Source organism: Chenopodium quinoa, unplaced genomic scaffold, assembly GCF_001683475.1.
Source record: "Chenopodium quinoa cultivar QQ74 unplaced genomic scaffold, ASM168347v1, whole genome shotgun sequence".
In the NCBI taxonomy this organism is placed as follows: Eukaryota; Viridiplantae; Streptophyta; class Magnoliopsida; order Caryophyllales; family Amaranthaceae; genus Chenopodium; species Chenopodium quinoa.
Window position 1 is genome coordinate 1186587 of NW_018742329.1, and position 13841 is coordinate 1200427.

The window sequence follows — 13841 nt, forward strand, 5'->3', positions numbered from 1 at the left end:
CACAAGAACCTATCAGCAGAGAAGTTCCCAGGTTGAAGGGCAGGTACCGCGAACTGTGGTACAATTAAGAGCGTCACCGTTTGCGCAAAGCATCTTGGATCAGCCGATGGAGAAGATCAAGATGCCGACATGTAGGTATGATGGAAGAGGAGATCCGGGAAGGTTTATAACGTCATACGAGGGGCATATGATGCTTTACACAAATTCAGATGCTGTATGGTGTAAGGTCTTTTCGACTACATTGATTGGGGCTGCAGCTGATTGGTTTAATAATATGGAGAATGGGGTGGTAGATAGTTTTGAAAGGTTGACTGAGATGTTCATCGGGCAGTATTTTAGCAACAGTGTGCGGCAGAGAACATCAGGAGAGTTGATGGCAGTCGAACAAAGGGCAGATGAGTCTTTGAGGGACTATATCAGGCGGTTCAATAACAAGGCAAACACGATCCCAAAGTTGCAACAAGAGATAGCAGTAATGGCCCTTATGAATGGCCTGAATGATTATGAGTTCAAGCGGTATCTGACGCGAAAGAACTTCTCAATGCTGGCAGCAGCCTTCAACAAAGCTCATGATTACATCAAGAGCAAGGAGTTAATGAAGACAAGAAACAAGAGTGTGACCGCTGGTAAGGGTCAGTTCCAACTTGAAAGTGCAGCTTCAGGAAGTGGAAGGCCGAGAACCTCGACCCAAAACAGAGGAGGGGGAAGTCGGCAGGAGGTTAGGGCTGCAAAACCGCCGATGCGGTACAATTCATATACACCGCTGAATAGTCCTAGAGCGGCGGCGATCTTCTCGGTGAATCATAACAGAGAAGAATGGACAAGACCGATTCCTATGAAAGCCAGGCTAAGGGATGCTAAAAAGTATTGCATGTTCCATAGAGATGTGGGTCACTATACAGAGGAATGTACACAGCTAAAGGATAACATAGAAGAGCTGATAAGAAAGGGTCATTTATCTCAGTAGCGGCTAAATCAGAGTGGAAGCCAGCCCTCATCCCAGCAATTTGAAAGGCAGCAGCTTGATGTAAGGCCAGAAAGGCCGCAGGGTAGTGTGATCCGGTAGGGGGCTGGAGGAATGCCGCCGTTATCAACAAGGAGAGGGGTTGATGTGATAACCGGAGGGCCGGTGCATGGAGGGACAATCAGTGGAGCAAAGAAGCATTTATCAGAGCATCGCCATATAATTAATGCCCTGGATACAGATTGTCGCCCAAGACCAACTACAATCCCAGATGTTGTGTTCACTGAAGAGGATACAACGGGGATAGTCTTTCCGCATGATGACCCGCTGGTTCTGATAACAAAGATGAATGGGGCTGACATAAAAAGAGTTCTGGTAGATGGAGGAAGTTCAGCTAATGTCCTTTTTATGAAAGCCTTTAATGAGATGATGATAGGGAGGCAATACCTGACGCCGGTATCCTACCCAGTTATTGGGTTTAATGGATCTTCAGTACGACCAGAAGGGAGCATAGTCTTGCCGGTAAGGCTGGGTGATGGACCTACAACAAGAGATGTGATGGCAGAGTTTTTGGTGGTCAACGTTCCATCGGCCTATAATGCTATTATCGGAAGGCTGATAATTCATGATGTACAAGCTGTTGTATCAACATACCATTTGACAATAACGTTTGTGTCAAATTTGGGAGCTGTGGAAAAGGTTCATGGAGGGCAGGTTATGTCAAAGTCTTGTTATATAACGGCTTTGAAGAATCCAGTCGGAGATGGGTCAGTATCGAGTAATCCTAAAAAAGAACTGGAGCCTACAATACGTGATTTATCCATGGGTAACTTTGACACAAGGCCGGAAACAGCTCCGAGACCGTTACTAGGAGGGAAAACAGTGCAGATTGAGTTGCAGGTGGGTGATTCCAGCAGAACGGTTAGGTTTGGAGCCGACATGGATGTTGACATGAGGTGTAATCTGATAAGCCTGCTGCGTGAAAATGCGGATGTCTTTGCTTACTGAGCAAGTGAATTCCCAGGAATACACCCGGGGGTGATGGAACATAAATTGAATGTCAATAGGGGATTCAGGCTGATTAGACAGAAAAAACGGAACTTCTCTACTGAGAAGATAGAAGCTATTCAGGCTGAGGTTAACAAACTCTTAGCGGCGGGTTTTATCGAGCCGTGCACATATCCGGAGTGGTTGGCAAATGTTGTTATGGTAAGAAATCCGACAGGAAAATGGCGAATATATGTCGACTTTACCGATTTGAATAGGGCATGTCATAAGGATTGTTACCCGTTACCCCGGATAGACAGACTGGTGGATTATACTGCCGGTCATGAAATGCTTAGCTTCTTAGATGCGTTTTTAGGGTATCATCAGGCCAGCCTTCATAAAGCCGATAGACCGAAAACGGAACGGATGCTGGTGTATTTTGCAATAAAGCCATGCCGTTTGGGTTAAAGAATGCTGGGGTAACATACCAGAAGTTGGTTGACAAAGTTTTCGAGAGACAAAAGGGCCGGAATGTAGAGGTGTATGTAGATGACACAATTGTTAAAAGCAAGAAAAAACAGGATCACATAGCGGACTTGAGGGAGACATTTGAAACTTTACGAAAGTACCAGATGAAAATGAACCCCGAAAAGTGTGTATTCGGAGTCCGATCAGGGAAGTTTTTAGGCTTCATGGTTAGTGAACGGGGAATAGATGCAAATCCAGATAAGGTGAATTCGGTGCTTGAGATGAAGAAGCGCAAGACAATCCGAGATATACAGAGATTGACTGGCCGGATGGCAGGGTTAACTCGTTTTATTAGCAAATCAGCTGATAAGGCACTTCCCTTTTTTATGGTTCTACGGAAGAACAAGGTGTTTGAATGGGGAAAAGAACAGCGGGACGCGCAGGAGGTGGTACGAAACCACTTGAAATCTCTACCGACGGTTGCAAGGCAAGAAAGGGGAGAACAGTTGCAGTTGTACATCTCAACGTCTCCAAAAACAATAGGTGCAGTGCTGGTGGTAGAAAGGAAAAAGAAGCAAATGCCGATATATTTTGTTAGTGTACTGAATGCGGCAGAGCGCCGGTATCCAATAATTGAGAAAATGGCTATGACAGTGGTGGTTGCGGTAAGGAAATTAAGGCCTTATTTTGATGTGCATCCGATAGATGTACTAACGAATTATCCATTGGAAAAATCATTACACAAGATGGACACATCAGGAAGATTGCTAAAATGGGCTGTGGAATTATTGGAGTATGAGATACATTACAAGCCGAGAGCTTCGATAAAAGCACAGGCCTTATCTGATTTCATAGTAGAAGCTTCATATACAGATGAAGAAGAAGATATAGGCACTTGGCAGGTTTCAATAGTTTGTAATTTAATGATCAAAGTTTAAAAAAGTTTTTGGTGTTTTCACTTCCTTTTATGTAAAGAATAATCAAATGCATATCTATTTTATGACATATTTATTATGGCCAACATATAATGACATAGGTATCTGTGGATGGATCTGCAACAACAATGGGATCAGGGGCTGGCATAGTCATAACCTCACCAGATAGGCAGGCATTTGAATATGCAATAAAATTGAAATTCAGAGCAACGAACAATGAAGCTGAATATGAGGCAGCGGTAGCAGGAATCCAGTTATCTCTTGCGGCTGATGCAAAGCGTCTAACGCTTATAACCAATTCCCAACTTGTTTCGAGTCAATAAAACGGAGAGTATGAAACACGAGATCCAGCAATGATTAAATACCTAGAAAAGGTAAAGCAGTTATTGGCACAGCTGCAACATTTTGAAGTAAAGCTGGTGCCGAAAACTCAAAATGTGCAGGCAGATGCTTTGGCAAGGCTGGCAAGTTCGAGCTTGAATAGCTTAGAAAGAACTGTGATGGTGGAAATTTTAGAGGAGAACAGCATAAATGAAGCACCAGAACAAATACTCTCTGTTGAAAGGACAACCCAATGGTATGACGACATACTAGCGTATCTCATCCATGGGGTGTTACTGGCAGATAAAGGGAAATCACGAAAATTGCGGAAGGATAGTGTATGGTTCGTTATGCATCAAGGGCAGTTGTATAAAAGAAGCTTCTCATTGCCGCTGATGAGGTGCATAGGTGATCTTGAGTCAAAAAAGTGGATAGAAGAAATACATGAAGGTACATGTGGCAATCACCTCGGGCCGAGAGTTATATCAAGAGAAGCAATGAGGAGAGGCTACTACTGGCCGACCATGAATGAAGACGCGGTTTAATATGTAAAAGCATGTGAGAAGTGCCAAAAGTTTGCACCAGTTATCAACCTTCCCCCAAATGATTTAACACCGATATTAAATCCAATTCCTTTTGCACAATGGGGAATGGATATAGTAGGGCCGTTTCTATCAGCAACAGGCAGCAAAATTTTTTTATTACTAGCTGTTGGTTATTTAACAAAATGGATTGAAGCTGAGCTGGTTGCAAATATAACAGCAGCAGAGGTAAAAAAGTTTATCTGGAAAAGCATTTTCACAAGATTCGTATTGCCGATGGCTATGGTTTTTGACCATGGGTCTCAATTTGATTGTAAGCCGGTAAAAGAGCTCTTATCAATGTATAAAGTCAAGTTTGCTTATGCGGCGGTATGTCACCCACAATCAAATGGACAGGCGGAAGCAGCTAACAAACAGATAGTAACGGCAATTAAGAAGAAGATAGGAGATGCAAAGGGGTTATGGGCTGACTTAGTCCCAGAAATATTGTGGGCTAACAGAAAAACGGCCAAGGAAGCAACAGGTGAATCACCTTTTACATTAGTTTTTGGGACAGAGGCAATAGTGCCGGCAGAGGTAGGGTTGCCGACATTTAGAATTCAACACTATTGCCAAGAGAAAAATGATCTTTTATTACGGCAGCAACTAGATTTCCTACCGGAATTACGTGAAAAGGTAGCAATTAGGTCAGCTGCCTATAAGAACAGAATGACAAAGGCTTACAACAAGCGTGTCAATCATCGACCTCTTGCTGTAGGAGATCTAGTACTGCGAAGAACAGCTGCAACTAGAAAAGTGAATAAAGATGGAAAGTTAACGACAAATTGGGAAGGTCCTTATCGTATTAGGGAAATGGTAATGCAAGGTTCATATTACTTAGAAGCAATGGATGGAAATCCGTTAAAAAATGTTTGGAACACAGCTGTATTAAAGAAATATTTTGAGTAGTACGTTGTACTTGGAAATGTAAGCAATGTTAAGTGTTCAAGAAAAATGTCAACAATAAATACAAGCGTTTCAGAGGAAATATTTTCTTGATATAGGCATCCTCTACTTAACGAAATATTGTTATGTAGGATGGACAGCTAAAAACTGCTTCCGTGAATCCAATGAGTTTATTACCTGATCAGTTATAAACATTGGTTCGCGAGGTTGCTGGTTCACTGTATAATACCGGTTAAATCGGTTCAAGTATATGCTGAATTGAAGCATAGCTTTGAATACGATCGCCGAGAGGATACTTAACTGGCTACAGTTATAGCGCAGTAAGTGAATAGGGCTATGCAATGAACCAGCAAAAAGTGTATATAGTTATTTCTTAACCATATACACTGTGGGGGTGAAACGGATATAGCATCTGTGTATAAATTTGTGTTCGAATTGTTTTTAAATAAGTTTTCTTCAGCTATGGTGAAGTTGCTGATAACTAATAAAGTCAATAGTAAAGTTTGGCAGTCGTAAAGCAATAGAGCGGATATATATAAAAAAAGCTGATAGTTGATAAAATTATTTTAAGACGATAAGGGAAATGTAAAAGTCCATGACATATTAAAAGTTTCAAAGTAAATATGACATGTTCAGAATGATATGAAATGATCAAAGTAGTTAGACGCAATAGTCGACAGGCATCACCACAAAAAAGGGCATATGCCGATGTAACAGCATTATGAATACAAAGTCCAACAAAAACAAATAAATACAGGGTTTAAATCAAAGCTGATAAGGCCCAAAAATGCAAGACCCGCAAGAAGATGCCGGTGATGACTGCCCGCCCCATTAAGCTTGTGTACCGTCGGAAGCTGGAGAGTCCAAGATGCTGGGATCTGAAATACCCTCATCTTCTGCTGGAGAAAGATTAAAAAGATCCTCGTCTGCAAACTCTTGCTCCTCAAAGCCGGATGGGATCTTGAAAACTTCCTCGTTAAAGGCCTTTTCAATGGCAGTCCAATCCTCTTTCTTCCAGCCGACAGTATGGGCAATGCATTTTTGGGCAGCGGTCCATCCTCCGTCAAAGCGGTTCTGAAGCCGCATACAAAACTCTTGAGATGTCAAGAAACGTATAACAGCCCTTTGACGGACTCTAGGCTTGTCTACTTCCAATTTTTTGACTTTTTCTTGAAGATCATGAACAGAGCCCCTGGCGGCCTCGAGATCCTTCTCAAGAGTAGAAACACGGCTGATAATTTTGTTTTTCTCAGTAATTTGAGTCTTTAGTTGCTGCACTTCTAGCTCGAGATCTTTAGCCTTAGAAGCTATTTCCCTGAGGGATGACATCTCAAGAACATCTCTTTCTTTTGCTTCCTTTAAGTTTTGCACAGCTTTATCAGCGTTGTCCACGGCCGTTTGAAGTGCATTTTGGCTGGCAGAAGCTTGATGGTGCTGTTCTTGGTAATAACGGTACATTTCAACAAGCTCAGTGCTAGACATAACGCCCTGTGAGGTAATAAAAACAAAAGTTAGTAGAAGGTATATACCTAACGGCAAAAAGATATATACATCAGGGCAAAACAAAAATTATAAGTTAGAGGGCGAGAACCTTCATCATGTTATGCATATGCATAGCAGCCAAAGGGCCGATGACAACAGCAAGCCTATCCATTAGGAGGGTCAAGTTGCTTAAAAGACGATAACCCAAAGTTCCACCTAGCATAGGGTCATCAGTGATCATTGACTCATTCCGACATGCATCAATGGCAGGTTGCCATTTATCCCCAGAATGGCCAGAAGGGACAGAAAATCCGCGGAGAACAACCTCAGGTATCCTCTCGTTGGGGCGCTCAATCCATTGACTAGATTGGTAGATAAGACCAGGGGCACTTGTATCGGAACCGCCAGCGGCAGTGGTAACGGTTTGACCAGCTGCTTGGTCCGGTATGTTAGGTTGAGGCAGGGTAGGAGATTCAACGTTGGTAAGATCCTCAACGTCAATTCTGTCAATCACTTTTTTGATGACTGCATTAGAACTCTGAACAACCGTTTTCACCTGAACATTGGGGGAAGGAGGTTTATCCTTATTCTCGGCCTGATTCTTTTTGCTGCGATCTTCAGGTTGCCGAGTAATGCCTGATCTGGGAAAAGTAGCCCGCCGATTGGCCAGGGAGGTTATTTTCCTTTTCTTGGCGTCTTCATCGGCCATACTCTCGGCTTTTCTTTTAGCGCTGATGGTCGGAGTACGGCTACAATGGGTAGTGAGAGTATCGTACAAAGGCTTTGTAGCCTTAGGGCAGCGTCTGATAACTCTCTTGCCGTCAGAAGAAAGCCCTAGCAATTTGTTATCTAACTTATCAACACCTGGAAAGAATATTTACATAACGTCAGAATCATATTATGAATAGACATACAAAAAAAATAATATATATATATAAAACAAAAGGCTTGACAAACAGACAACACAATGGAAGGAGATATTTACTGATAAGTAAGTACCATATTGGTCAGTCCAGCAAAGACCAACGTGAGATAAAGGGGCGTTGCCGAGAATATATCCATCATTCGGCACCCACACCTTAGGAGTAATACGAACCCGACCGTCGCCATTATCAGATTCGATAATGTCAAAATGGTTGACGGCCCTGCGCTCATGTTTTCCCTCTCAGGAATAGATTCAAACCTTGGATGGGGCCGAAAGAATGTCCTTTTGAGTGGGAAATCATCAGGAACTGACATAAAAAAGAACTTGTCTTGCCACCCTTTGCAGCTTGATAATTTAGGGTGAACGGTATACTTGTGAGGTTGGGTGTATAAAGACCACCACCCATCTGACTGCCCATCTCTCTTTAATGTTAACAGCCGTCTAACTGCGTTAAGGGTTAACGGATATTTCCTATGAAGCAGAACCCAAATAAGGGCAATAACGGCACGGATGGTGGGAGGGGTAAGCTGTATAAGACAAACGTTCCAGGCCTTCAAACTTTTGGCCACAAAAGGATGAAGGGGGAAACGGAGACCGAAATCAAAGTGCTTAAGGTAAATGGAAACATGGCCATCTGGGCAATCGAGCACTGAAGATCCAGAAGGTGGAACACAAAGGTCATACCCGTCTGGAAGCTTATAAAATCGCTTGGCACGCTGGCAATAATCCTTTTCCAAAGCTGTTTGCCTAAAATTTTCGCTTATCTTAGCTCCTGCAACTTTTCCTTTAGCAGCTAAGACAATAGGCTGTCGGAATTCAGCCTCGTCGGTCTCGGAGTTATATCCTTCGTCAAGATTCTCTTCTTGAATAATTTCAGCCGTCATATCGATTATGTCATTCCTATTATCAGTATTGACACTATCCTCTTGAGCGTCGTCATCACCCAAGACAGAATTAATGGCCGATTCATGGACCGGAGAATGTTGATCTCTCCCAGCATTTGAAGGGGTATCCGTATCATCAGATTCGGACAAGCTAGCAACTTGATCTTCTTTAGCCTTTTTGCTCGACTAGGCCTCTTCAGCAGCATCACGAGCAGCAACCTCAGGCTGATAACTGGTACTCCTAACTCTTGGCATAGTACTTATACCTATATGCCCCACTTTTTGAGTCGTATTGGTCAAATTGAGTATTAGCAAAACTCCTCAAATGATAACGAACACTAACCGGTTCAACCTCAAGGATTTCAGTGTCTTCCGGTATGTTAGGGTTAACGGGACGATTAGCTTTTTCACACTCGGCTAGCAATTTATGACGGTAAAAGGCCTTCTTTTGTTCTTCTACAGATAACGGCTGAAAAGGGTCGTCAATGTTGTCAGAAAGTGAAGATGTGGTTTCTCCAGTTCGACCAAGGTCTTTTCCTAAAGATTGTCTAATAAGTCGGTGCCTAGTAGTATTAAGGGTAGGTTGTTCTTCTTCAATACTACTGTTGGACATCTAATTCTTGGTTTACAGACCTCAAAGTGAAATGAAGCAAATTTTAAAACATTTTTTTTTTAAAAAATGAAAGGAAGAAAATAACTATGAAATTAACTAAGAACTCGAAATCAAAAATAGTTAATTGGGATTAAAGTTTCGTGAGTACCTTAAACTATTCGCCAACAATGGAACGCTCCAACAATTATGTGTGGTGTCGATAGGACTAGCGCAGAAGACAGATGATGGCAAGAAGGTATCCTAAATTGTAAATCCTTTTCGTCTAAGAAATATCTAAAAAAATTATCTTGTTTATCAGGAAACGGCGAGAAAAGTAAGTAAAATGAATAGTAAAGGTTGCGAATTAATTGTTAAATACATAGTAAAAAAAAAAAAGGGTTGAAGTGACAACCGTGTCAGAAATCTAACGGTTCAAAAATTTGAAAATTAAAATTGCAGATTCACAGATTAACGACATGTATTTGTCTTCAATAGTTGTTTCCTGCTTATTTTACTAGTAGACGCTTCATATACTAAACTGACCCGATTTATTTTTTCTAAAGTAGACCTTGTCTGCTTACGGCACACAAGGTCACTTGGGGGAGAAAACGGAGTTTTTTCTGCTCCCGATTTATTTTTCTAAAGTCGACCTTGTCTGCTTACGGCACACAAGGTCACTTGGGGAGAAAACGGAGTTTTTTCTGCTCCCGATTTATTTTTCTAAAGTCGACCTTGTCTGCTTACGGCACACCAGGTTACTTGGGGGAGAAAACGGAGTTTTTTCTGCTCCCGATTTATTTTTTCAAAACCAACCTTGTCTGCTTACGGCACACAAGGTCACTTGGGGGAGAAAACGGAGTTTTTTCTGCTCCCGATATATTTTTCTAAAGTAGACCTTGTCTGCTTATGGCACACAAGGTCACATAGGGGAGAAAACAGAGTTTTTTCTGCTCCCGATTTATTTTTCTAAAGTCGACCTTGTCTGCTTACGGCACACAAGGTCACTTGGGGGAGAAAACGGAGTTTTTTCTGCTCCCGATTTATATTTCTAAAGTCGACCTTGTCTGCTTACGGCACACAAGGTCACTTGGGGGAGAAAACGGAGTTTTTTCTGCTCCCAATTTATTTTTTCTAAAGTCGACCTTGTCTGCTTACGGCACACAAGGTCACTTAGGGGAAAAAAGGAGTTTTTTCTGCTCCCGATTTATTTTTTCTATAGTAGACCTTGTCTGCTTACGGCACACAAGGTCATTTGGGGGAGAAAACGGAGTTTTTTCTGCTCCCGATTTATTTTTCTAAATTCGACCTTGTCTGCTTACGGCACACAAGGTCACTTGGGGGAGAAAACGGAGTTTTTTCTGCTCCAGATTTATTTTTTCTAAAGTAGACCTTGTCTGCTTACGGCACACAAGGTCACTTGGGGGAGAAAACGGAGTTTTTTCTTCTCAGTGCGCTCGATAGAGTAATACATAACGTAATCGATATACACACCAAAGAACAACAATAAATTATTACATAACACAATTCAAAATAATTTCTTCAAAACCCAAATACATGATCTTAATAAAATGCTCGACAGAGAGCAAGAAATAAAAGCCTGAACATATCATAAACGGTTTTACAGTAAACACTTCTGGGACTGCTACAAGAGTGTGAACGTCGAGGAATTGTCGGACGTCCACACTTGGGGGACTAGTTGTATGGGAGGATATGTAGGATGGGCCGACATCTTTTACAAATTCGGATCTAAACCCGGTAGAGCTGATAAATGGGCAGATATGTTTGGTAAAGCAGACATATCGGCCTGTCGATACTTGGCACGTGGCAAGAGCAGCTTGACACTTGGCAGAAAATGCTTTGCATGCTTTGTAGACACCTGTCATGGTACTTATTATAAATAGTAGGTTGGGAGTCATTAATGAGGTATTAATTACACACACACACATACTCTCTCTCTCTCTCTCTCTCTCTCTCTCTCTCTCTCTCTCTTCTTTCTCTTTCTTATTTACCTTCTTTTAAACACATTCTAACTTTATCATCGGAGTGGTTATCCCCGGAGCACCCCGGGGTTAGCTAACTTCTGTTCAATTGTGTAGGTTCTCGGGCTGCCGATAGGAGTATCAGGATCTCGGATTCGGGTTCTCGGGTTATTGGATCTAGACAGAAATAGGATGCATGCCTATATATACGATTGAATTGAATTTTTAATAAAACAAATTGACATATTGATTAAAACCATGCATGAGTTTTGACTTGTTTCGGAAAAGAACTAGTATATAACCCGAGCAAGGGTTAAATTTTATGCTAATTTTTTTTCTTAAGGACTTGTTCTTTGCATGAATGGTCCTTGGATTGAATTTAAGCCAAAATATGTTTACGTAAAAATTGTATCTTAGTAGTAGAATGAAATTGTATCTTAGCCGAGGAGATCCAAATTTTTATAATGTACAAGAAATTGCTACAATATTAAATTCTCAAAACGCTAAAGGAAAAGATAATCTATAATCTTCAAGTGTTGACATTGTCAATCTTGGCTTTAATTTCTCTGTAGTTCCTTGGATTATACTTAGAATCACTCCCATTATCACCATCATTGCCATCATCGCCATCATCATCACCATCTCCCTCAGGATCTTCCTCAAACTCATTGGTTTCTAAGTTAATAATCAATGGAGGACTTGGAGGATTTGGGTCGGGAACAACTTCACAAGAAGAATCTCCATACTCACTATCTTGCTCCACAATTTCAACTTGACTCTCATAACTTTGCTCAGGTTCTGACTCGGATATGGAATCATCATTTTCTGAACAGTAATACGACGCATTTTGATGTGGAATTGGATCAACATAATCATGGCAAGGAGGAAGTTCAGAAGCATATTGAGGGTTAAGATGGATAAATTCTTTATGAGCAATGTAACGGTATAAATATCTGCAATCTGCTCCCCACTGACCATTAGAATCCTTATACTTAGTATAGTTAGCGACACTATTAGCTAAGTGGAAATCAAAAAGCCACTCTTAATAGCCTCATAGGGTGGATAGTTAGGAAAACAATAAACAATTATGGTTGAGACATAATCAGGTTGGTTTAGATGACGCTTCCCAAACACATCAGATCTATAGGTACAATAAAAGCAAATTCTGGGTATATAATCCCAAACATACTCATAGTCTTTCTTGACTAGAGTATCCATGGAAGAAAATCTACTAGGCAAATCAAACATTGTAGACACCCAAATGTGTCTCCCCAAAACAAACCCATTAATGAATATCTTTCACGTCATTTGATTATCAAACAAGTGAAAGTGTGAAAAGTCTAGTGATGTGGTTGTATTTATTAAAATATCTCTCTTGCTGCTTTTGAAAAATATTTCTTCTTACGCTCTATTTATGAAAATAGCCAATCCAATTTAGTTGGTCCATGATAAGGGTCCAATAATAGTATAGTTGAATTGGGCTCGAAAATAGTTTTCCAACAATATATTATAAGCCCAATTCGGATGAATAATTAGGAAGTTATGGCCTAAATTACATTTGGCCCAAAATGAATTTTATATGCGGCTCAATGATCTAGAGGAGGGCCTCGTAATTATTATTCCTAATGAAATTAGGATTGATTTTAATCTTCTAGAATAATCAAGAAGGTTCTTTTAAATTCTAATGAGATTAGGATTGATAATTATATTTTAAAGAGTTTTATTTGGAATAAAATAAGTGTTTTTATCACAAAACCTGATTTTAATCTGATTAGCGCAGAATTAAATGCTTAATCATATTAAGAAGAGGATTCCGCGTACAAAGCGCGTCTTATCTTTTAATTAGCACCAAACGACAGAGTCTGTCGCCGAGCGCTAATCTTGTCACCTGGCGCTGATGTCTGTCGCTTGGTGACAGATGCCAGTTTTATTCGCTATAGAACTTAAAGTATTTTCTATTATTTTCGGACTATTTTTTATATAAGTAGGGGTCGTATCTCCCCGTTTTCATTCATTCACAACCATCATCTCTTTCTACTATCTCTCTAAAAGCTAGAAGATTTTTCTCTCTATTCTTTTTCTAAACCTTCCCTCTCACAAAATTCTAAATACATAGTTCTTGACACACCTAGCCAAGTTCGAAGTTGCCTTCACCATGGACGTGAAAAGTTTATAATTTATGAGGGTTTGGTCCTAAATTTCTATTTCAATTATTTGATTTAATTGTTTAATATTTTCCTTGAAGTTACTAACATGTGTATTTTTTTTATTAGAAAAAGATACGAGACATCCAAGTAAGTAATTACTTTGTTATTCTTTTGATATAGAAATCATGTCTATATTATTTTAATTCCTAGTATCATGTTAGAATGTTTTTTATTAATTCCTAGTATCATGTTAGGATGCTTTTATCAATTCCTAATATCATGCATGTTTCTATGATGCTTCCTATTTCTTTCTTATATTATGTAAATATCACGTTAGGGCTATAGTTTTAATCTTTAATGTTTAGTGACATGCTAGGATTTGTTATTAATCTTGTTAGTATCATGCCTAGGATCTTGCTATTATTATTATGCCTTGAGATTGAGATTATTATGATGATGATTGGTTATTATTATGTTGCTTGACATACATGTTATTGTTATTGCTTGATTACACCTTTTATGCATGTTTAAAGGGAATTTGTACTTGTAATCACGCTTAGTAAGATAATAATCTTGTTTATGCTAATATGATTATAATTCAAGTGATCGCCAATAATAGTTTTGTTTGTGCATTAATATTCAACCAACATAGATTAAACATGTTTAGGGT

The 13841-nt window shown here is 40.2% G+C and overlaps 1 protein-coding gene across 1 annotated transcript; it reads left to right on the forward strand.

Moving 5' to 3' along the window:
• Positions 1–106: 106 nt before the first annotated feature.
• Positions 107–967, forward strand: LOC110689422. Its single transcript, XM_021866216.1, has one exon. The coding sequence runs from the start codon at positions 107–109 to the stop codon at positions 965–967; it is 861 nt and encodes a 286-aa protein (XP_021721908.1).
• The last annotated feature ends 12874 nt before the right edge of the window (positions 968–13841 follow it).

Excerpts from the sequence above, each read along its gene's own strand:
- LOC110689422 (XM_021866216.1), top strand. The coding sequence starts at position 107 with ATGGAGAAGATCAAGATGCCGACATGTAGGTATGATGGAAGAGGAGAT.